This window comes from Cervus elaphus, chromosome 4, assembly GCF_910594005.1.
Source record: "Cervus elaphus chromosome 4, mCerEla1.1, whole genome shotgun sequence".
Classification (NCBI taxonomy): Eukaryota; Metazoa; Chordata; class Mammalia; order Artiodactyla; family Cervidae; genus Cervus; species Cervus elaphus.
In genome coordinates, this window is record NC_057818.1 from 35181602 (window position 1) to 35204313 (window position 22712).

Genomic DNA, 22712 nt, shown 5'->3' on the forward strand with positions numbered 1-22712 from the left:
TCCATGTAAGGGGCTTTCTTTCCTTAAAGGGGCGTCTGCCTCAAGGACTCAGAACTGGCTGTAGAGTCGCTGAGGCCTTGGGGCAGGTGTATGCAGACGTGGGGACTAAGACTAGGCCCTAGGAGCCCCAAGCCCTGCCTTCATTCCTCTCTTCCAGTCTTCCCTCTCCCTCCCTTTTGTACCCTGTTTTTGTTTTCTGATAAAACTATACATTTGAAATACTTGTTTTCTTTAAATTGTATTAGTTTTAGCAAATAGTGATGGGTACTAAGATCTCCACAGCTTAAATCTGCAACATGCCTTAAATTCATTATTTAAGCCTAAGGAAAAAGTATTTTATGCTGTTTCTAATGTTAACACATTTCTATAAGTAACTTTGAAATAGCAAGCCAGAAATAATGAACTCAATTAGGAATGGATAACTTTTATTCTGAGAAAATTGTTTCCTTCCTCTCCACCTCAGCTCCCCATGCCCCCAAAGAACAAGATTACATTATTACAAATGAGAAAAATGTTTATTAAGGAAACAATTTAACAATTCTCCCCAGCAGAACTTGACAGACTAGGGCACAACCTGAAAACAATTACAGTTTCAGTCATTAACACACTACAGGGTACTTATTCTACAACTGAAAAGTTGCTGAAGTTTGTGACATGCCACTATAAATGTAAGTATTATTAAAAATTACAAATTGTTTGGTGATTATTTTGATAACCTCTTGAGCAGCAGCTCCTGCAAGGAAAAAGGAGAAAAGCAAATCTTTGAAAAAGGTAAATCTTAAAAATTATATAAATATAAAAATACTCAATTCTGTAAAGAAAACCTTTCCTTTCCAAAATCAGAGATGTTTAACAGTAATCCAAAACAGACATAACTTACTGAGTCATATCAAAACAAGGGACTATAAGCTTTTATAACTATGTTATTAAAGGAAATAAAAATTTTGTTCTATACATTCACACCTTGAAATAATATGCCATAGTTTAAAAGAAAGAAGTTTTTAAAATTATGGTGGTTTAAAAATATTGGCAAAATATATGCTGCAAGAAAAAGTCAAACAGTATTATAAATTACTGCTGTTTTTTAAAAAGGCTTTTTTAAAGACAGAAAAGATTCTCAAAGGATACCCTTCTGTTGCATTTGAATTTTACCCTGTGCATGTTTTAAAATAAAAAGGGGTTAAAGGAATATTTATAATTTGGAAAAGATCTATATTAAATACTGCTAGACTGCTTTACTCAGTAACAGTCTGAGGATATAGAGATAGTAACAAGTTTTAAAGTTACTGTTCAAACAACCTGGCTTCCCAGGTACCTGCAAGGCAGGAGACACAGGAGACTTGGGTTCTATCCCTGGGTCAGGAAGATCTGGACAAGCAAATGGCAACCCGCTCCAGTATTATTGCCTGGAAAATTCTATGGACAGAGGAGCCTGGCAGGCTATAGTCCATGGGGTCACAAAGAGTCAAACACAACTGGTACGCATGCACATTCAAAAAAAAGAAAACAAAGAAGCAACAACAAAAAACAACTAAGAAAACAATTTTTCATCTTTTATAATCTGAAGCTTCTGCTTTCATATTCATTCATTCAATAAAATCAGACTCTGCTCTGTACCAGATACTGTCTTAGGCACTAGGGATACAGCAGGGAACAAAAGACAAAAATTCTTGTCCTCATGGATCTTATTTTTCAGTAGTGAGGGAGAGAGAATTTACAAACAAGGAAAATGTCAAGTGACTAGGAGCTAAGGAGAAAAAGCAAGGAGGGGGGTGGATATGAGTGCAAGAGGAGGGACTATTTTAAATCAGGGAATCAGGAATGGCCTCACAGAGAAGATAATATTTAAACAAAGACCCCAAAGAAGTGACTTGTGCAGAATAATAATAGGATGCACGTGTTGTAGACCAAAGGCATGTACCCCAAATTTGTATGTTAAAGCCTTAACCCTCAATGTGACCATATTTGGAGATAGTCTTTGGGAGGTAATTAGGTAACTAAGGTCATGGGGAGGGGCCTTCTAAGAAGAGACACTAGAGAGCTTGTGTTCCACCCACCCTCACCTTCCTGCACAGAAAAGAGGTTATGGCACCCAGCAAGATGGTGACTGCCTACAAGCCATGAAGAGACAGAGGCCTCACCAGAAACCAATTATACCGGCCCTGATCTCAAACTTCCAGACTCCAAGGAGTCTTATGAAAGAGAAGGTATTGTTGAGTTGGGTCATGAAAAGCAGGTAGATTTTAGACATGGAAGAAATAGGGAGATTTAGGGCAAATGGGTCCAGAGAGGGGTAAAGATTCAAGAAGCAGGAATCAAAGGGCATGTCTAGGGGGAAAGCAAGTAACTTGAAAAAAACAAGGAAAGAAAGGCTGGGTAAAACCAGAACACAGAATGAAGGACTCTGGATTTGTTTTCCAAGGACTACTATAGTGTATATGTGTGTACTGGCAGGTCAGAGGGTTCGTTAAGTGAGAGAAACAATCAGAGCTATGCCTCAGAAAGATTAATTGCGCTTCAGGACAGCAGTGGGAGAGATGGAAAGCAGGGAAACCAACTGTGCTACACTGACCTCCTAGGAAAACAAAACTTCACAACTGTACCATATAACAACAGGTGACAGTCTTCTCATCTCTGGAACTTACCCCCTAAGAATGCAGCAGTGGTGTGTGGTTCAGCAGCTCCGTATCGGCAGCTACAGGAAAGAATGGAGACAGGAACACAGATTAACCATATGACACAACAGTATTGTCTCTTAAATTCCCTAAAAAAAAAGTACTCACAATTCATGGACATAATCGTCTTTCACCATTACAGATAATCCATATTCCTGAAGGAAGCCAGTGAGACAAGACTTCAACTTTCCTATATCTTCTTCAACTTGATAGTTAGATACCCCTAAAATATATATATATATATATAAATTAATTTTCATTGAAATAAATACATGATTCAAAATTGTTGACTGCCTCTTCTATTTAATCCAGTTTTAGCTGTTTAGTCAAAACTATAAATCTGAAATAAGAACAAAAATAATGTAAAGTATGAGACCAATAACTGCAACTATCACAAACCTGTAACAATCAAAGAAACCATCTAAAAACCTATTAAACATTTGAGTTTCACAAATCTGCTTTGTTCAGTGCTCTATACCCAGTATCTAGAAGACTATCTGACACATAGTTGGTGCTCAGTAATTGTTTGATAGAATTGAATGAATGAGAAAGTAATGTCATATATATATATACACATACACACACACACACACCCCCTTTATAAAAATTCTGTTTATTACCCTTTCCAGGAGATTAAATGACACTAAGGACATAAAGCTATAATAATAAGTAACACTTATGGAGCATTAATAGACGCTGGACATTGTTTTAAATACCATCTATATATTACTTCATTTATTCCTCACAACAACCCTGTGAAATAGACACTATTATTATCTTCATTTTACAGATGGGAAAACTGAGGCACAGAGAGATCAGGTTATTTGCCTGAGTTACTCAGCTCATAAGTAGCAAAAGTGCAATATGAGCCCAGGCAGTTCTTAATGATCAAACTATGATGTCGCCAAAGGGAAGCTGTTGTTATTACTACTGGAAGGAAAAATGTAATTACCATAATATCCAGGTACTGTTAAATCCCTCTAGTTTAGCTTTTAACCCCTCTAGTTTAAAAACTATCATTATTCCTTGTCCTCAAAATAGTAGCATCTACCCTTTATTAAGTACTTATAAACAGCTAGGCAGTGTGTTAAGTGATTTTCATACATCATGTACCTAACCCTAACAATCTAACAACAGAGTAGTTATTATTGTCACCATTCCATACTGAGAGAACTGAGACTTGGAAGGAAATAGTGACTCACCCAAGATCAAGAAGACAAGAAGTGATTTGAACCTAGGTTTAATTCCAAAGTCAGCTCTATGTAATAGCTAATTTCCCAAGATGGCTCCCCAGTGAACACCTCTTCATGCTCTCATGTGGTCCCCCTTCCACTCAATCTAAGCTGCGAAGCCAACAGGACATAAGTGATGCTTAAAAGCCACGTCATAAAAAGCTCTGTACCATCGAGCTGGGTCTTTTGAATTGTTAACTCTGGGGAAGGCAGCCACTATGTCAGAAATCTCAAACTGCCATGCTGAATGGAAGCCCCAATGAGCCACGGGGTGAGAGGTGCCTGAGCAGCCCCCAGCAGTCCCAGATATCCTGCCTGAAGTGCCACACATGTGAGTGAGTATGTCTTCTTGGACGACTCCAGCCCCAAGTGTCCTGCACCTCCATTCTTGGATGACTCTAGCCCTAGGCATCATGCATCTCCATGGGATCCCCTTTCCCCAGTGAGAACTATCTAACTGAGCCCAGCCAATCCTCAAAGTCACAGACACAATAATGGATTGTTTTAAACTACTAAATTTGGGGATGGTCTGTTATGCAGAAGATAACAAAAAATACATTCTAAGCAAACAATACAAATAAAGCAGTACATTTATTTGGTGTTTTATTCTTTTTCCTTTTCTGGTAAGCTTGCTCATTAAGATTATAACTCATTGGGTATACTACATCAGCTGGGGCAACAGACTTTATGACACACCCAGAATGTGCTGCTATGCAATAATCCTGCACAATTAAAACTATCATCTTAATAAAGATGTCCTGGACAACTGAAGACCTTTGAGCATATGCCAATACTCCAATTACTACATTTATAGATAACAAAAAATAGCTACTGAGCAAAGAAATATCTTTAGAGTTCTGAGTTCAGAAGTCACTGGCATACTTGTGATTTTCCCATTCTACCAAATCAAACTCAGTGTGAATCTAATAAGTCAACTACAGAAACTAGCAGAAAAAAGTTTTATCCCATACGCAACCAACCAACAGTCCCCTGTAATAGTTCAGAATCAAATGCTGTTTGCAGTTGGTTACGTTTGGCCTCACTGAGATGACCCATGTGTAAACTGTTTACAGTGTGAATTCAAGCATTGTACTACTGTAAATACCCCAAGATCCCTTTAAGATTTCATTCCATTTAAGTATTTATTTAAGATTTTATTGGGAACTCCCTGGCAGTCCAATGGTTAGGATTTGGAGCTTTCACTGCTCTGGCCTGGGTTCAATCCCTGGTAGAATTAAGATCCCGCAAACCATGCTGTGAAGCCAAAAAAAATATTTTCACTGTTTTTGACAATTTAATTGCTATCCTTACCTGGATATCTACCATGCTGTTTATGAAATCTATCAACAGCCCGTAACATTAAGTATAATACTATCTCATTATCTGGATTGTCCATGCTGGAAACTGAAAGGAAAAACATTTCAGTATAATTTGGGTAATTCATGATTTAAAAACAAGGAAAAACTGAATTTACTATATACTCAAGTTCCAGAATACAAGGTAATTCTATCACGAAATTTAAATATTTTGTGATAATAAAATAGAAAATGATACATAATAGTAAAATAAAGGGAAACATTAAAATAAAACCCAGTGGTATTACAGATAGTTATGGTCACATAATCTCTTAATATAGTAGTAAAATGCTAAATTTAGCTCTTCTACATATAACACCACTTACTCAGTGACATAAATATGATTATATATAGATACATTAAGTTTTTTAGGCTTCACTGATGGCTCAGATGGTAAAGAATCCAACTGCAATGTGGGAGACCTGGGTTCAATCCCTGGGTTGGGAAGACCCCCAGGAGGAGGGTATGGCAATCCACTCAAGTATTCTGGCCTGGAGAATCCCCATGGCAGACGAGTCTGGTGGTCTACAGTCCATGGGGTCGCAGAGAGTCAGACACAAGAGTCTGACACAACTGAGCGACTAAGCACCACACAGCACATTGAGTTTTATATTTTGAAATTACAACCACTTGGACAGGCTTATAGAATAAAATTTAGAGTATAAATATTTATATTATCCTTTATATTATCATCATACACTCTTATCATATCCTTAAAATTAATAACCTAGCATCAAAAGGTTATTACTCACTAATTTCATCCCTGTTAACTGTATCCAAGCTGTATTCTTCAGCTAAGGATCGACATCTCACCACTCGAAGAAATGCTGAATTGCTGCCTGAACGCAGGAAAGGTATGATGGAAATAAATGGTTAAGATACACTAATATCCTGATTAAGAACAGAAAATTTTGTGTATCCTCTTTACAGACAGAGAAATATGAAGAAGTGGCTCTAATGTTAGCAGAAATGGCACTACAACACAAGCCATCTTAAATTCATGTTCTTGGCGTTACAATCAGTTCAGCACTGAGTACGTGGGTGACGGTACTTGTCTGAGCCTCAGTTTTCATTTGTAAAATAGAAATATATTTTTAAACTTTGAGTTGTTCTGTGGATGAGAATGGCAACTATATAAAGTATATACCGAGCAGAAAGCCTGACAGGGCTCAATGAACAGTAATTTTTATTATTATTCTCGATAAGCAGTCCTGAAGGAGAGTGGTATATATAGTGTGCTCTAAGTATATGTTAAGGCTTTAAAAACAAAAAACTTTGTATTATGGGAATTTTCAAACATATTCCAGTAGAGAGACCAAAATAATACCAAATACCTTCAAATACTCTCAAATACCCAGTATCCAGCTTTTAATCTGGTATCATATAATGTAGTAGAACAAACACTAATGCATAAACAAGGTGCAAGATTAGTAGTGGAACAAAACATTAAATCTAAGCCTAAACAAACATTGCTGAAGAATCTTAAAATGGATAATTTGGATACATATATTTTAAGAATGGGTAACACACAAAACATGCTTTTCCAGAAACGAGAGGTCATAGCTACAGGGAAAAATTCTCAGATGGCATATGAAACAGACTTTATTATTCTTAAACTAACTCTTAAATACTCTGGGCCTACTCAAGAGTTATCAAAAAGACCCCAGGAGCCTAGCCACTCTGAAACTAAATGGCAAAATTCCTAATTCTATCACAGTCTGATCAAATACTGATCAAAATTAGTATTTAAGCCAATCTTGTCAATGTACATGTGACTCAAGACTTGATACCCAAACTCTTCAGATAAGACTGTTCCAAGTTAGTTAAAATTAATAAGCAGAAAACAATTCTGCACTACTGATAATTTTCAATGTATCGATATAGATATGATCTGTCTCTGACCAGTCTTAGAATACCCTCTCCTTTCATTATGAGAGAGAGAAAAAAACCTTACCCAATAATTACCTATATCGATACCACTGAGACCATGGAAAAATTTTAATTTCAATGATTTAAAATTGCTGGGAACATTTTCCATGTCACATTTTTTATCAAACAAAATAAGGAAATTTAAGTCAAGGTGACTTACAGAGTAATTTTAATTCTTTCTCTGAAATGGACTCTGGTGCCTGTAAAGAGATAAATGCAGATTTTGCTCCAGTGTAAAAGAAGATCAACAGAGGGTGCAGCACAAAGCCAGTCACTATGACAGGCCTTCTCATTAGGCAGGCGAGTGAAAGACCCTCTGCAGACGGTCTGAGCCAGTGCCACACCCTCTCTCTGAGCCCTTCCTGGCTGGGTTTATGCAATGCAATCTGGCCCATGTGGAGCTGCACTGTCTGCTAAAGGCACTGCGCCCAGCAGCTTACCTGGCCTACAGACTGAAGCAATTTGGCAACATGATTACCCACAGCAGCAGCATCTTTCTTTGCTTTTTCACGGTAACTGGAAAAGAACAACAAAAAACTATTAACAAATATTTAAATTGCCAGATTTAAATATCACCATGAAGCAAACAAAAAAATGTCTTTCCCTTTCATAAAAAAAATACTGATCTGGCAACATTATGAAATGTGACAATGCCATGGAAATGCTACCGGTAGCACCTGTTAGTGGGTGGTGATGGACTCTGGGACTTCACTAATACCTAGGCTCTCTGAGTAATTAACGGCACCTAACTTAAAACCTGCCCTCCTGGAGAAGTCCATGACCCATGCTCCTCTGATAGAGGACCTAACAAAATGTTCTGCAAAAGAACATGCTTAAGCTCCCTCGTGGCTCAGATGATAAAGAGTCTGCCTGCAATGCGGGAGACCGGGGTTCAATCCCTGGCTTGGGAAGATACCCTGGAGAAGGAAATGGCAATCCACTCCAGTATTCTTGCCTGGAGAATTCCATAGATGCAGGAGCCTGGCAGGCTTCAGTCCATGAGGTTGCAAAGAGTCGGACACGACTGAGAGACTTCACTTTCACTTTTCCAATCTCCTTGAAGTCGAGTCCAAGGAAAGTTAAACCCTTCAAAACCAGCCATCTAGCAAATGCATGTAAAACTTGAGATGGTCACCCTTAGAGATGATCAGCATTAAGCTGATCACCTCTGATATGAGGTCATACTTCTTTCTCTCATCTGACTTTTCCCAAGTTTTAAGTAGTTGAACTTTTAGGCTAGGGCAACAAAGATTTGTTAAGAGAATGACTGAGATGAAGAGTGCAATCTGTTTATGGAATAGAGACCTTCTCTGTGTGACACTATCTGGCCCTTGAAGAAGCCAGGCCAGTGGCCCTGCATTTATCCGCAGCATGCCCAAAGATACACAAGGGTAATATCTATTGAGACCCATCCTTATGACAGTGGATAGCACATGTCTGTCTATAGTCATGAACTCTTTAAATTATGAAACATTAATGACAAAAAATTTATCAAAAACTAAAATCTTGAAAGCTTTAAATTACAGATAAAAGAGTATAGGGCCATGGTTATGAGTACAGATCTGGGTTTCATGAATTCAAATCCTGGTTTTACCATTTACCAGTTGTCCTGCCCTGAATAAATTCTCTCTTCTATGCCTTAGTTTCCTCACCTGTAAAATTGGGACAATAACAGTATCTCTCTCATAGGATTTTTGTGAATATTAAATTAGTTAATACATAGAACAGTTCATAGCACAGAGTTAAGTGTTCAAATGTTAGGCTTTATCTTGAAATATGCAAGAAAAAGTCTGATGCCCAGAAAGCAAGTGGGAACTCTCTATACTTTCTCCCCAATTTTGCTGTGAACCTAAAATTATTCTTAAAAATAAAATAAATTTTTAAAAACATCTGCCCTCTAAGTTTTTTAGCTTATTTTTAAAGCAATGAGATTATAACAAACTTTCATTTGATTTCTGATTTCTGGTAGACTGATAAAACATGTTCTTCTCTAAAATAAACAGATTGATTTTTCTCTTACATAGCTTAAAGACAGGTGACTTACACATTTTGAAGTTTTATATATTTGCCTGAATCTGCAATCATATCAGGAATTGTGCCTCGAACAGGTAGATTTCCTTGACCCTCTTTGGCCACAAATTCCTTTAAGGCACGAGCTAAAATCCAAAATGTCGGAGTCTAAAAAAAAGAAGAAAAAATTTTCTATTAACTGACATTTTAATATGACCTGAAGGTTAAGGGGCACTAATTTTACTTTTTTGTTGTTACCTGTTTGGTGATATTTATGCAGCGATCATCATTAAATATATCTTCAATACTGCTTGGGATCTAATAAAGGAACACAAAACATTTACCTATACTAAGAATTTGCCCACCTTTATTTTAACTGTAATCTTCCAAACAAGTTCAAATACAAACTTCTGATTTGTTTGGACTTTTATTCAGAATTATCACCAGATGGAGATTTGTTGGGGAAAGAGAGAACGGAAGAAAGTCCCCTCCTGCCCACTCAGGTTAGCATTTAAAGACTGACCTATATTCTTACATCATATATGGAGTGAAGATGGAGCCTAAGTAAATCTTTTTACAGTTATATTTGAGGACAGAATGAAGAAAACAGACATTAATCCCAAGCTAGATTTGTAATCCTTCATGTTGTTTCAGCTTGTAAAAAATCTGAAACCTGTATACCCTAACTAGTGATGGTGGAAGGAGACAAGCACTCTGAAAAAAGCAAGACAGTTAAATTAAGAACTTTTAATGCAAGCAAGAATATCATGTTATAAAAACTATAGAAATTGTAGGCTTTGGTTCTACTGTTATGTGGAAAAAAGAAATTTCTTACTGGAAACTCCTAACTGGTCTCCCTGCTTCCACTCCCAGTAGTCTTTTGTCCTCAAAAGAGCCAGAATAACATTTTTAGAAATATAAATCAGGTCACTTCATTCCTCTGCTCAAAACACTTCAGTGGCCTGCACTGCCTTTATGATGGGGCCCTTTCTGCCTCTCCAAACTTAAATTCCTCCCACCACCTTCCCCCTTGTTCACTTCGTTCCAATCACAGCGGCTTTCATACCCATCCTTGAACAAACGCCAGGCGTCATCCCACTTCTGGGCCTTTGTACTTGTGCTTCCTCAGCCTGAAAAGCTCTCCTTCCAGACCTCTGCATGTCACACCTCACTTAGGCTTCTGCTTAAACACATCTCCTTCAAGTCTCCCTGGTCCTTCCCCTCATGCTCTACCCCTTTGTTCTGCTCTAATTTTGTTCATAGCACCCTAGTACATATGTCTGTTTGCTTAGCTCACTGTCCCCCAACCACAGAACCTTGTTTGTTTTTTTTCAATTGGGGTAAATTATACATTCAGTGAAATGTATAAATCTTAAATGACAATCTGATGCTTTCTTGTAACTATACATATACTTTTAACCATCACTCCAATTGAGACATTAGAAAATTTCCATCACCCCAGAAAACTGTGTGATTCACAGAGCACATACTTTTAATCACTCAGCAACACTACCTCACTGTCTCCAGAAAGTCTGCAGTAACACCTTAAGTGCTTTCCTAACTTGAAAGGCAGCGTGTTTTGCTGTTTTAAACTATAAGAAAATTCTAACTTAAACTATCAATTGTGTTATTCCAAAGTTCCCCAAAACTTCACTGGTCAGACTTCAACAATAAAGTCCTCAAAGTAATTTTTAAGGTATATGATGTCATTAAGAACATCTTCCAATGTATTCAAATAATTACTGTTAGAAGCAAATGCAAAAAAATAAAAGCAAATGCAGAGTAAGATTTAATTTTTCAGGCAACACTATTTGGACCAGCAAAACAACACTTTCATTATATAATTCCTACCCCTAAACCCTTACTACTCACAAATCCTGTACTTCAAACAATATATTATGTAAATCACTACGTAGATATTATATGCTGAAGCACTGACGTCCATTTTAACAAGGACAATACAGAATCCAATAAAAGAAGATTAAAGCTATATTATAATATTAATTTCTAACCAACTATACAATGTAAGAAATATTAAATTAAACCTAAAATCAACTATTTCACCTATGAGGACTTCAGAAAACAGCTTTCACTGGTGAATAATTCAGTAGCTCTTAATACCTGAGTTGTATTTAGTGCTGTATTCACATTTTTAATAGCTTCTTCAAAATTCTCTTCATCTTCTGGAGCCCCATTTTCATTCTTTAAAATTCCTATTAAAATAGAAACTGATTACTAGCAAAGGACAGCCCTTTTCTTTTCATTCCTTCTCTTTCCCCAACATTAAGGAAATAACCTTGTCAGATTCCAAAGGGAGGATTGGATACTGAACCTTAAGAAGGAATACAGCTTATTATTAGTCATTCTTAAAATTACACAAGGAGTGGCTCCTTAACCTCCCCTGAGGAAAATAAAAGCTCAGGATGGCATCATTCAACAAAAGTGCTGACAGAAATCCAGTAAAATTAGCTTCAAGCAATCTTTTTAAACTTTATATGAGGTTTAATCAAATCCCAAATTACCTTGTCTAATCAAATCTCTGAAGTCTTCTTTTTCTTTATACGTTTTAGGTATTCGTCCATTGGTCTAAATTGGGTTAAATAAATTTAAATATAGTTGTAAAAACTCAAGATATGGAAATTAAAAGTCCAGTTCCCCCCATTTTCCCATCCACATGAGACTGCATCAGCAAATTGATACCTCAGTGAAACCAGCTGACTTGATAAAAAACGAAAAGTGTGGGCCATTTCTCTACATTCATTCCTCACTGCCAGTTTCAGAAAGACATTTGTTCAAATTTCATTTTGTTAATAAAAATGTCAGTATCAAAAGAGAAAATGCTAGATTCAAACTGAAAAACACCCACCTTTCCTATAACCCCACAAGGAAAAAATATCAGTCTCCCATCCCCTCCAATGAAATTCTTTTTAATAAACTGAAAAAATACAGTCACATATGGAATGTCCTTTCTCAAAAAAGGAAATACTGGGACTTCCCTGCTGGTCCAGTGGTTAAGAATCCGCCTTCCAATGCAGGGGATGTGGGTTCGATCCCTGGTCAGGGAACTAAGATCTCACATGCCGTGGGACAACTAAGCCCACGCCACAGCTAGAGAAGCCTGTGTATAAGCAACAAGAAGTCCTGTGTGCCAACAAAGATCCCACATGCCACAACTAAGACCCAACACGGTCAAATAAATAAATCTTAGAAAAAAAAAAGAAGGACATACTTCACTATACCACTGTGCTAAGTATTTAGCTACGATCACAATCCATGGAGTGTGGCTATGGTCCTAAAAATAAAACAATCAAAGAAAATGTCAGTATTAGTTAACATTTATTTTTCACTACACCATATCATTTTCAATTCAACAATATTTTACACAATTATTCTACCATGTTTGCATCTCTCAGTATACGTGGAATAATGAATGGAGGAAAAATGAGCTGGGTTAATAAAAATTGCTTAACAAAGCTTTTCGAGGCAGTGTCCAATTTAATCCTAGTAAGGCAGGTATATACTACAACTGTCCCCTTTTAGCATTCAGAAAACAGCCTCAGAGACTGCCACTCAGAAATAAAGCTCAGGTAGAGCTTCCCTGATAGCTCAGTTGGTAAAGAATCCGCCTGCAATACAGGAGACCCTGGTTCAATTCCTGGGTTGGGAAGATCCCCTAGACAAGGGGTAGGCTACCCACTCCAGTATTCCTGCCTTGAGAATTCCATGGCCTGTATCATCCATGGGACTGCAAAGAGTCAGACATGACCGAGCGACTTTCACTTTCACATCTTGATTTCAGACAACAAGCCTAGACTAAGGACAAGGGATCTTTTCTGTGTTTGCTGATGAGGCAAATACCTGCATTTTAATTAATGTGTAGGTAGGAAAATACATATATATGCCTTAAATTACATGGCCTGTTATAAATATCATTATTTCTATAATGAAATATGCAGTTGCCTTGGTAATTCTCAAACTCTAAAAATAAGTTTCAACAGGAGTCAATTTCAACAAACACCCACCTCACATTCAAACTATTTTAAAAAGTACATCTCTTTGTTTAGGAGAAAAGAACCAAGAAGAGGGCTTCTGGGACATGTCAGTGTCCAATCCCGTGGTTAGGACTCCATGCTTCCACTGCCGGGGCACAGGTTCAGCCCTTGGCCAGAGAACTAAGATCCTACGTGCGGCATGGCAGGCAAACACACACACACCCGCACACACAGAGTCCAATTTCTCAACCTGAGTGTTGATTACACAGATGTGTTCAGTTAATGTCCTTTTCTTCAATAAAAAAGTTTTTAAATTTGGGGGAAAGATAGATTTATTTAAAATAAATCAGGTACAATGTTGTTACTGTGTGAGGTTTATATTTTCTCACTTTGTAATTCAAAAACCTTAGGTTTAAAAAAAAGGTTTTCAGTATACTTATAAATGAAAAGTCACACACACTACCAACCTTTTTTTCCATATGATCCAAATCATAAGACTGAAAATGTTCTCTCAGTTCAGGAAATGGCTTATCCAGTCGTAGATCCTCTAACGCATTATCTGGATGAGATTCTATTACTGTGAACCAAATAATCCCGAAAGATAAACTTATTTCCTTAGCAGTATTGCTGGCAACATCTATACTACAGGAACTTAGGAAATCTGGAATTTTTAAATGGACATAGGGCCTACAGGTTTTTCTCATTGTTTTGTTCATTACTGAGTTTAATTTACATATACATATAAACATATTTTACTAAACGCACAAATGATAAGTGGACTACAGTATTAATAAAAATAAAACCAAGAGTCCTTTAGTGCAGAATTTTCTTGTTATTGTAATTGGAAAAGATGAAAATGTGTTCAGATGGCACCCAAAAACCTACCCTTCTTCCTCCTGTGGTTTTCAACAGACAGCATCACCATGTACCTATACCTCTTCCTTAGGAATGTGATGGTCTTCCCTGATGTCGAGCGTCCATGGCCCAGTTATCTGTCATTCCCCACATCCTGATGTCACTTCGTACATAGCCCTCCATATAGGAGAGTACGGGGAAGTGTGTAATTTCAGTAAGTGTTTAGAGCGAGGCTCAGTGCTGTCACTTGCTAGTTGTGTGACCTTAGGCAAATAACTTAATTTCTCTATGCCTCAGCATCCTTATCTGTAAAAAGCAGATACAATAGTATCTACTTTATAAGGATTTGGGAAAGAGTAAATGAAATAACCCACATGAAGGCCAGCACACAGCTAGCAAGCTTAACCTTCTCTATCGTCTCTCCCCTCTTCCCTAGCCTCAGAACATCTGCCCTCAATCAAGGACGCTCTCTCTGTCTCTGTCTCTCTCTTTCTCAGACCTAGACCACTGAAAATCTCCTAAAAGCAATCCTTGCCTCCAGCCTCTGTCCCTCCAAACCCATTCATTCTCCACCAGGCTTCAGAGTGACCCATTTAAAACAAAATGTTTACCTTATCACTCTTCCCACAACTCTTAAATGACCCAGCCCCACTGCCAAAAGCTTATCCCCAAAAGCCACTCCCCAGCTTCCCAAGCAGACATCACTCTTCAGTGATGACTATCACTGCACTAACAGACGACCTGGCTTACAGCAATGCATGAGTCCTGAGTGAAAATCTTACAATGATTTAAGATCAAAATTGTGTAAGTAAGGAACTTGAGTTGATGCAAGCCTGCCTTTGAATGACTTTAGTCTCCTACTAACAGCTTCCTTGGAACAGTAGTTAATCAAATGCCTTGATTGTTGTGTGGAATTACACCTGAACTGGGGGAGCCTGAGGCCTATGTAAGAATAGAATAGAAAACTGGTGGGGAAAAGGTAGTGTAACCTCTCTGTATCAGTGTGACCCACATACCATGGCTCTTGCCTGTGCCAGTCATATATGCCCTATGTAGGTTAAGAGGCAAAAAAAGCTAGGTACATGCATAGCTGCCAGGCCTTCTAATAAAATGAAGAAGCTGTACCTATTTTATCTCCTGCTTTGTATTCTTCTATAATGCTTAGTAAAGGAAATAGGAAGATTAAAGCCTACTGATTCTGATTAGCACTTTAAACCTGTAACCAGAGTTGTGCTGCTATAAATTAACTTTGTGATTTCAAACTGACTTTCTAAATTATCAAGTTCCTAAAATTACAGCTAAAACAACCAACAGGAAGCCCCATATGTGCAACAATTTTACCTGGATGTTCTTTTATAATGATCCTCATATAACCAACTAGTCCATATGTCCTACAGATCAGAAGAGGGATTTGGGAATTCCAGAGGACATCTGCTAAACGTAGTAATGTACTGTAAAAGAAGGCATAATAGACACGAACATAAACAAATGGATATATGCCCAACATGAAAATGCCTTAAAATGAAGCAACTTCCTTACTAAATAATAAATGCAAAGATATATCTATTGCATTTACATAAACAGCATATTTACATAAAGATAGGCTGAAAACCAAGCAATTCCACAAGGCAGCAGTTTCAAAGTAAGTATATCTTTTGGACTAGAGAGATATGAAAGCCTTGTCTTTTGTATTAGGGAGAATGTTGCTGAAAAACATTTCTATAATAAAGAAGAAAATATTTATAAAACCTATTTATCTATCCTCAAGCACTCCCTATAATTGTTTTTTTTTTCCACTAAAAAAATAACCAGTGTTCAATTTAACTGTTCTAAGTTTCACATCTCAATGTTTTTCTCTTCTTTATCTTTTTAATGCTGGAGATTTTATTAGACCACTTCTAATTAAAGGTTTCCATGGAATTGAAGAATTTAAAGACTATAGACTCTGCAGAGAAAACAAACTATGCAAATCTAATAAGAGGTTAATATAAAAACAAATTAACTTAAACATTTACCTTTCAGAAAGCTGAGTTGTAACCACAATGGTAAACCTACAGAAAAATGAAGGATCGTTGTCTAGAAGGTTTTCTGGACTCTAAATAGGACAGGGGAAAGAAAATCCAACAATTTCACAATCATATTAAACATGACAGAAATGGTTAAGCTTTTTTAGAACAAGTGAGGCAAATGCTAGACTCCAATGTTAAAATAATTCAACTTTCAACATAAAAATACAAAGATTAAAAATTCTAAATTCCTAGGGCTCCGAATTACTAAAAAATTATATTTCTGTACAGAAATAATAACATATATACATATATACCTCTTCCACAAAACTCCCAGAGACATCATTATTTAATTCTTGTAAGAATTCCATGGCAGCTTGAGCTCGGTTCTTTAAAAAACAAAGCATTTGACTTCAATTAGAAAAAAATTTGGTTAAAATGTTACTCCCTAATTTACAGATCAGGCAAACAGACTGTAAAACAACCCAAATTCCATGTATAGATATGAAACGTCTGCTTTTCATAGTGTTTAAAAACTGAGATTAAACCATAATATTATTTAAAACAGAGCTAAACCATCATTATTCAGAATTCTTACATGACTACATGATTTGCACTCTACTTTTCTGATTAGACAAATGACCAGAAAACTCTGGGTAGCAGGCAGGGATATTCTAAGTCATGTTTAGACTTATGCTAATCTTCCACATTTACAATCCTGTATAAGAGAGGTCAGTCATTAAGGAAACTACATACATAATACTATATAATACATTATGTAGTACATAATATACATTAGTTGACCAATATGGTTTTGTAAGATTTTTAATATAAAATACAAAAATAAGACACATTCTAACTCTTGCAAAAATCTTAACCAAATACCCCAACTTCTGACCATTAACATTACTCAGTATTTATCTTTAATACAGGATACAATCTAAAACTTCTAAGTTCTTAAACTTCCAAGCACATAAACCTTTATAAGAGCAGAAAGAAATGAGATAATTAAATTTTTTCTCAGAGAAATAATAAGATCTTTTTTAAAAACAGGTTATAATGATTTTAATACAATTTAACAGTTAACCTCTTTCAAAGTAAAGCTTTTCAAGCAATCAAAACATAGTGACATCACTAGATGTTCAAATACAACTATATTCTATTACAAACTGATTTTTTACCTTGCCAATACTGCTTCTCTGAAGGAAAAAACTAAAATAGAATAAAAAAAAATTTTAATGGCTTCTTTGACTATAAAGGGAAGGTTATGTGTAATACCCTGTGCACTTCATTCATAGTTTAAAACAAACTATATTTTAATTTTAGACTGTAATAGACTTCCTAGAGGAAGAAAGCTGAGTGAAAACTTATAATCAAAGACAGGCTAATAAATCAATGTTTCCCAAAGTGTGTGCCATAGAATATGGATTTCATAGCATTTCAAATGTTGAAATGCTCTGAGAAAACAGGGTTCCCTGGCTTTAAAAAGTTTGGGAAATACCATGTGTTATATCCTCTCTTGGAAATTAACAGTATACATAATACACAATATTTAAAATCTTATACTAAGGAAATATTTTATAATTTGACCATGGAATCCATATGCCCGTTTAACAGCTATAAACATTTCCTAGAATCAAAGTTCCACAGACCCACCCTTGGGAAATGCCAGACTGAACAGTCTGCTCTTGCAGGTAACTATAACAGATTTATTCAGGCTTCCTCCCACACATACCCTTATCATGTCCTAAGGCCCAGATCTGAGAGTCAGGGTACTCTCAGAGTCAGGGTACTCTACCCAATGAAAGGATAACCAAGCTCAATATGAACCAAAATCTGATTTCCCTTGTATTTACTCATTGTTGATTTTTGACAAATATAAGAGAACCCAGACTCCAAGTTCCTGAAAAGGGAACCCTGAAATACAAATTTGGGAATGCCCTGACAGTCTATATATGATCATCCTTAAAGAATGATATACAAGCCAACTTTAAAATGGCATTTTTATAGAGACAATATAGTGTAGAAGGAGATATACCTGGACCAAGCTTAGAAGACACCACAAATAAAAGGCAGTTTTTATTATTCTTATAATCCCAAAATATAATTACTGTTAATTACATACAAATACCTAGGAATCAAGGCAAGGACTTAGGAAGGACACAGATTTCACAAATTAAGGAATAACGACTACTCTTTGCATTAATAACATCAATAAAGACAGTAATGATGACTATCTTTTACTAACAGCCTATTTGCCAGACACCTTGCTAGCACTTTACCTATATTAACTCACTCAATCCTTGCCGTAATCCTAAACGCAGCGTTGACTTGACTTTCCACCTGAAAGTCAAGTCACCCTGACTAAGGAGGTGAAGCTGGGATTTAGGCCTTGCTCTCCATGACAATGCACTACCTTCCCTAATGCATGTATTTGAAAAGAACAGAACATACTTATTTCCAGCATCTTCTCCGCTGACCTGATTTCCATCAATAATTGTAAATGAACCGATACCTGGGAAACAAAACAGAGTCCGTCAAGAACATATGTTTCCAGTTAAAAACCTTAAAGAAGTAAATTTACAACCACAAAATTATCATACCTGGTAGCACCAAATTTTTAAGGATTTCAGTTCCTGTGGCTGTTGCGTTTATTAGGCAAACATGAGCAGATTCTAGAGCCTCCTGGCCGTGATCACCCCACAATCTACAAAAGAAGACACAAATTTAACATTTTAAAAACTTCCATGAAAATACAACTTTATTTGAAGGGTGATCGTTAAAGTGTTCTTGCATCGAATAACTGATGTGACCAGCATGGCACACATGTGAGACAGGAACAGCAGGAGGTGTTATGGGAACCACACAGCTGAGTAACCTGAGACTTAGCTTGAGCCTGTCATGGTTAAAGGCGGGGTCAAATTAGAACTAGACACTTGGGTCTTTCAGCTCTTAGTCCATTCCTCTTTTCAAGTCAGGTAACTTACAGAACAGAAAGTCTTTATATTCATTAACATTACAGAAGTACCTTAGATTTAAAACCTATTATTCTCTGTTGTTATTAAAACCTATTATTCTCAGAAGGCTGAGTGCCGAAGAATTGGTGCTTTTGAACTGTGGTGTTGGAGAAGACTCTTGAGTGTCCCTTGGACTGCAAGGAGATCAAACCAGTCAATCCTAAAGGAAATCAATCCTGAATATTCACTGGAAGGGCTGATGCTGAAGCTCCAATACTTTGGCCACCTGTAAAGAGCCAACTCATTGGAAAAGACCCTGATGCTGGGAAAGACTGAAGGTAGGAGGAGAAGGGGACGACAGAGAATGAGATGGTTGGATGGCATCACTGACTCAATGGACTGGAGTTTGAGCAAGCTCCGGGAGATGGTGAACGACAGAGAAGCCTAGTGTGCTGCAGTCCATGGGGTCGCAAAGAGTCAGACACAACTGAGTGACTGACAACATTCTCTATTTTGGGTTTCCCAGGTGGCTCAATGGGTAAAGAATATGCCTGCAAGGCACGAGACTCGGGAGACACAGGTTCGATCCCTGGGTCGCAAAGATTCCCTGGAAGAGTACATGGCAACCCACTCCAGTATTCTTGCCTGGAGAATCCCATGGACAGAGGAGCCTGGAGGGTTACAGTCCACAGGGTTGCAAAGAGTCGGACATGACTGAAGCGACTGAGCACACATGCACCCTCTAGTTTATTTCTCCGTAAGTTACAGGGATCCAGTATAATTTAAGATCTTGACATAAGACTGATCCACCATGACATTTTCAAGAGTGAGAAAAGCTTTACCAAGAAAACTGAAGTACCATCTTGAAAAGCCTTCACACTGACTTCTACAGGAGTCCTTTAAAATGTTATTCCCAATTCTAACAGTATGACGCGTAAATGCATGTATTAACAAACAAAAAGATCTAATAAGGATTAGAAATGTGTTATAACCTGAAATATATGTTACGTCTTGTCACACCAGCATATCATTAACAGGGCAAGATATGTGACCAAACAGGCATCATGACAGCCAGGCTAACATAGCTGCCTTTGCCCAGAAAGTCTAATGTATCTTTTCTTGCAAGTATAGGAAATACAGGGGAAGCCCAAATCATTAGAAAAATGTCATAGCTTGGAGGACTGAGAGACTTTAAGCTGCTTCCTGTCCGTTGTCTAAAGCAGATCCTTTTCTATTATGTAGCCTGTACGTCCTCCAGAGCAAATCACAACGATAACTGCCTCATCTGGTGTTTTATCTGCTGAACATCCATCTCTCCATTCCACTCTAAGTTCTGTAAGGGCACAAACCACTCCCTATGTTCACCACTGAAGCCCCAGAGCTTGACACAGTGCCTTGCCCGGGATAAATAATCATTGAATAGCTGTCAAATGCATGGAGGATGAGTCTAGAAGAACCAGATAGACTGGAAACCTGTTTTTTTCCTATGAAAGTATGGCACACAGAAGACACTTGGCATATTTGGTTGGTGGATACTTGGGTAGCTAGAGAAAGAGCCTAAGAGAATATTGGTGTATCTCTAGGTAATACGTTTCAAGAAATGGCCCAAACGAAAATCAATCCTCTCCATTCTCTTGCTGGCTAAGGAAGGCAGGGCGGGCTGACTGCTAGCTGGCGGCACAATCTTGCTTGTAACTGCTTCCCTCTGACACTTCAAAACCAATAAATAGTTCTCACTGTTTGTTCCTTAAATGGACTGGATTCAGCAAAAACTCTTTTGTCACAGTTACTTAGTAATCTAAAATATTTTATCAGCTCTGTCATGTATGGTTACCTCTGCTTCAAAACACAAGGATCTCCAAGCATTTACAAGAGAACACAAGCTGGTTACTGTCTCTACCACCTTGCTTCTTTCCCCAGAAACTTTCCTTTCCCCTTCCCCAGGGAGCAGACAGTACCAGCTCTGGAAAAGCCAGAAGGTCTCCAGTTTACATCTTGGTTCAAACACATGGGAGACTCAGAGCAGGTTATCAAACTTTTAAAATTCAGCTTTCCCATCTATAAAGCAGACAGAATATCTGCCTTCAAGACTGCTCTCACAATTGAGTGCATAAAGCCCCTAACAGCACTAAGCCAGAGGTGTAAACGAGTTCCAGTCCTTAGGGACATACTGGAGCTTCTGGCTTGTGGGTCTTCAGAAAGGAGAGGGGCCACATAGTTGTTCTATTTCTGCTGCCTTTGGTGGTGGTTTAGTCTCTAAGTCACGTCTGACTCTTTTGTGATCCCAGAGATGACAGTCCGCCAGGCTTCTCTGTCCATGGGATTTCCCAGGCAAGAATATTGGAATTGGTTGTCATTTCCTTCTCCAGGGGATCTTCTCAATGCCGGGATGAAACCCACATCTCCTGCCTTGTAGATGGTCTCCTGCATTGCAGGTGAATGTTTTACCACTGAGCCACCATGGAAGCCCTTTAACCACATAGAAAATACTCAAGAAATAAGGAATGGGGAGTGTTAGGAGAAAAGGCATGGGAGGGGAAGTAGTCAAGGACTAGCCCGATGGCTTAGACCTGCAGTCCATTAAGTAGATATCCATTAGTCCATTAGCCACATGTGGCTACTGGGCACTAGAAATAAGGCTAGTCCAATTTGAGATGCACCAGAAGTGTAAAATGTTGGATTCTGATGACAGAATGAAAAAATGGTAAAATATCTCTAATAACTTTTTATCTGATTATGCGTTGAAATAGTAATATTTTGCACATACTGGGTTAAGCAAAATAAACTGAATTATTAAAATTATTTTTACCTGTTTCTTTTTCCTTTTTTAATGTGACTACAAATATAAATATTATATATTATATACATATACACACATGTATAACTATGTATGTGGTTCACATGAGACTGGCATTATATTTCTACTGGACAGCGCCGGCTTAGAACAATACCTAACATTCCGTGCTGCCCTGGGCGGCCGAGATGGGGTAGTCCCGAGCCCCTCATTCCGCAAAACCAGCAGCACAGCGAGGCGGAACCGGCAGCCGCCGCGGTGACTCGGCGGACGCTGGGGGCGGTGCACCTCGACCTGCACACCGCGTGGCGAGCGGGCGGGCGCGCCCCTCGGGGAAGGCGAGTGCCGGCCCCCGAGAAGCACCGGGGCCCCAGGCCGGAACCCTGAGCACGGGACGCACGGCCCGGCCCAGCCCGGCGGGAGGCCCGAGAGAGGCCCAACCGCGCCGCCCGCTCGCTTAGGCCCGGCCCGGATGCAGAGGAACCCGCTGGCCCGCCCGAACCGGTGAGCCCTGGCTCACCTCAGCTGCCGGTCGTACTTCTGCTCCTTAAGCAGCTTCCCCGGCTGCGCCATGGCCGCGCCCGCCCCACGGAGAACCGCCGGGCCACTACCGAAAACTGCCACCACCTCCGCGAGCGCGCAAGCGCACTGAGCGCCCCTTTGCCGCTGCCGTCTCCTGCGCGCGGCCGGCAGGGGGCGCCTCCACTGCACTGCGCACGCGTCGCCGGTACACCCGGGCGTCTGCGGCCAAAGCTCAGGAATGGGTCTAGTGACCATGGGGGCGGTGGTCGCGCCTTACCCGTGCAGCAGTCCTTCTGGTCGACCAATACTTGACTTTGCACGCTCGGTAGTTGTGGGGAACTTGGGCTTTGGAACCAGGCAGATTTATATTTTCACCACTCATTGG

The 22712-nt window shown here is 38.5% G+C and overlaps 1 protein-coding gene across 1 annotated transcript; it reads right to left on the reverse strand.

The window, feature by feature from the left end:
- Positions 1 to 496: 496 nt before the first annotated feature.
- Positions 497 to 22470, reverse strand: NAE1 (NEDD8 activating enzyme E1 subunit 1). The gene is made up of 20 exons (XM_043898691.1): positions 22326 to 22470; positions 18658 to 18761; positions 18509 to 18569; positions 17236 to 17266; positions 16372 to 16443; positions 16064 to 16143; positions 15390 to 15499; positions 13661 to 13770; positions 12431 to 12493; positions 11724 to 11787; positions 11323 to 11414; positions 9460 to 9519; positions 9236 to 9369; positions 7632 to 7707; positions 7352 to 7391; positions 6015 to 6101; positions 5219 to 5311; positions 2784 to 2898; positions 2646 to 2695; positions 497 to 733 (listed from the first exon to the last, which is right to left on the reverse strand). Exons 1-20 carry the CDS (start codon positions 22376 to 22378, stop codon positions 624 to 626), a joined length of 1605 nt encoding a protein of 534 aa, XP_043754626.1. The 5' UTR covers positions 22379 to 22470; the 3' UTR covers positions 497 to 623.
- Between the last annotated feature and the right edge of the window lie 242 nt (positions 22471 to 22712).

Bases quoted from the DNA above. Each gene is read 5' to 3' on its own strand.
- NAE1 (XM_043898691.1), bottom strand. From the start codon at position 22,378: ATGGCGCAGCCGGGGAAGCTGCTTAAGGAGCAGAAGTACGACCGGCAG. The intron at 18,570-18,657 runs GTATGATAATTT...TTTGTTTCCCAG, and splicing joins TAAAAATTTGGTGCTACCAG to GTATCGGTTCATTTACAATT. The intron at 13,771-15,389 runs GTAAAATTGTTG...TTTGGTTCACAG, and splicing joins CATTATAAAAGAACATCCAG to TAATAGAATCTCATCCAGAT.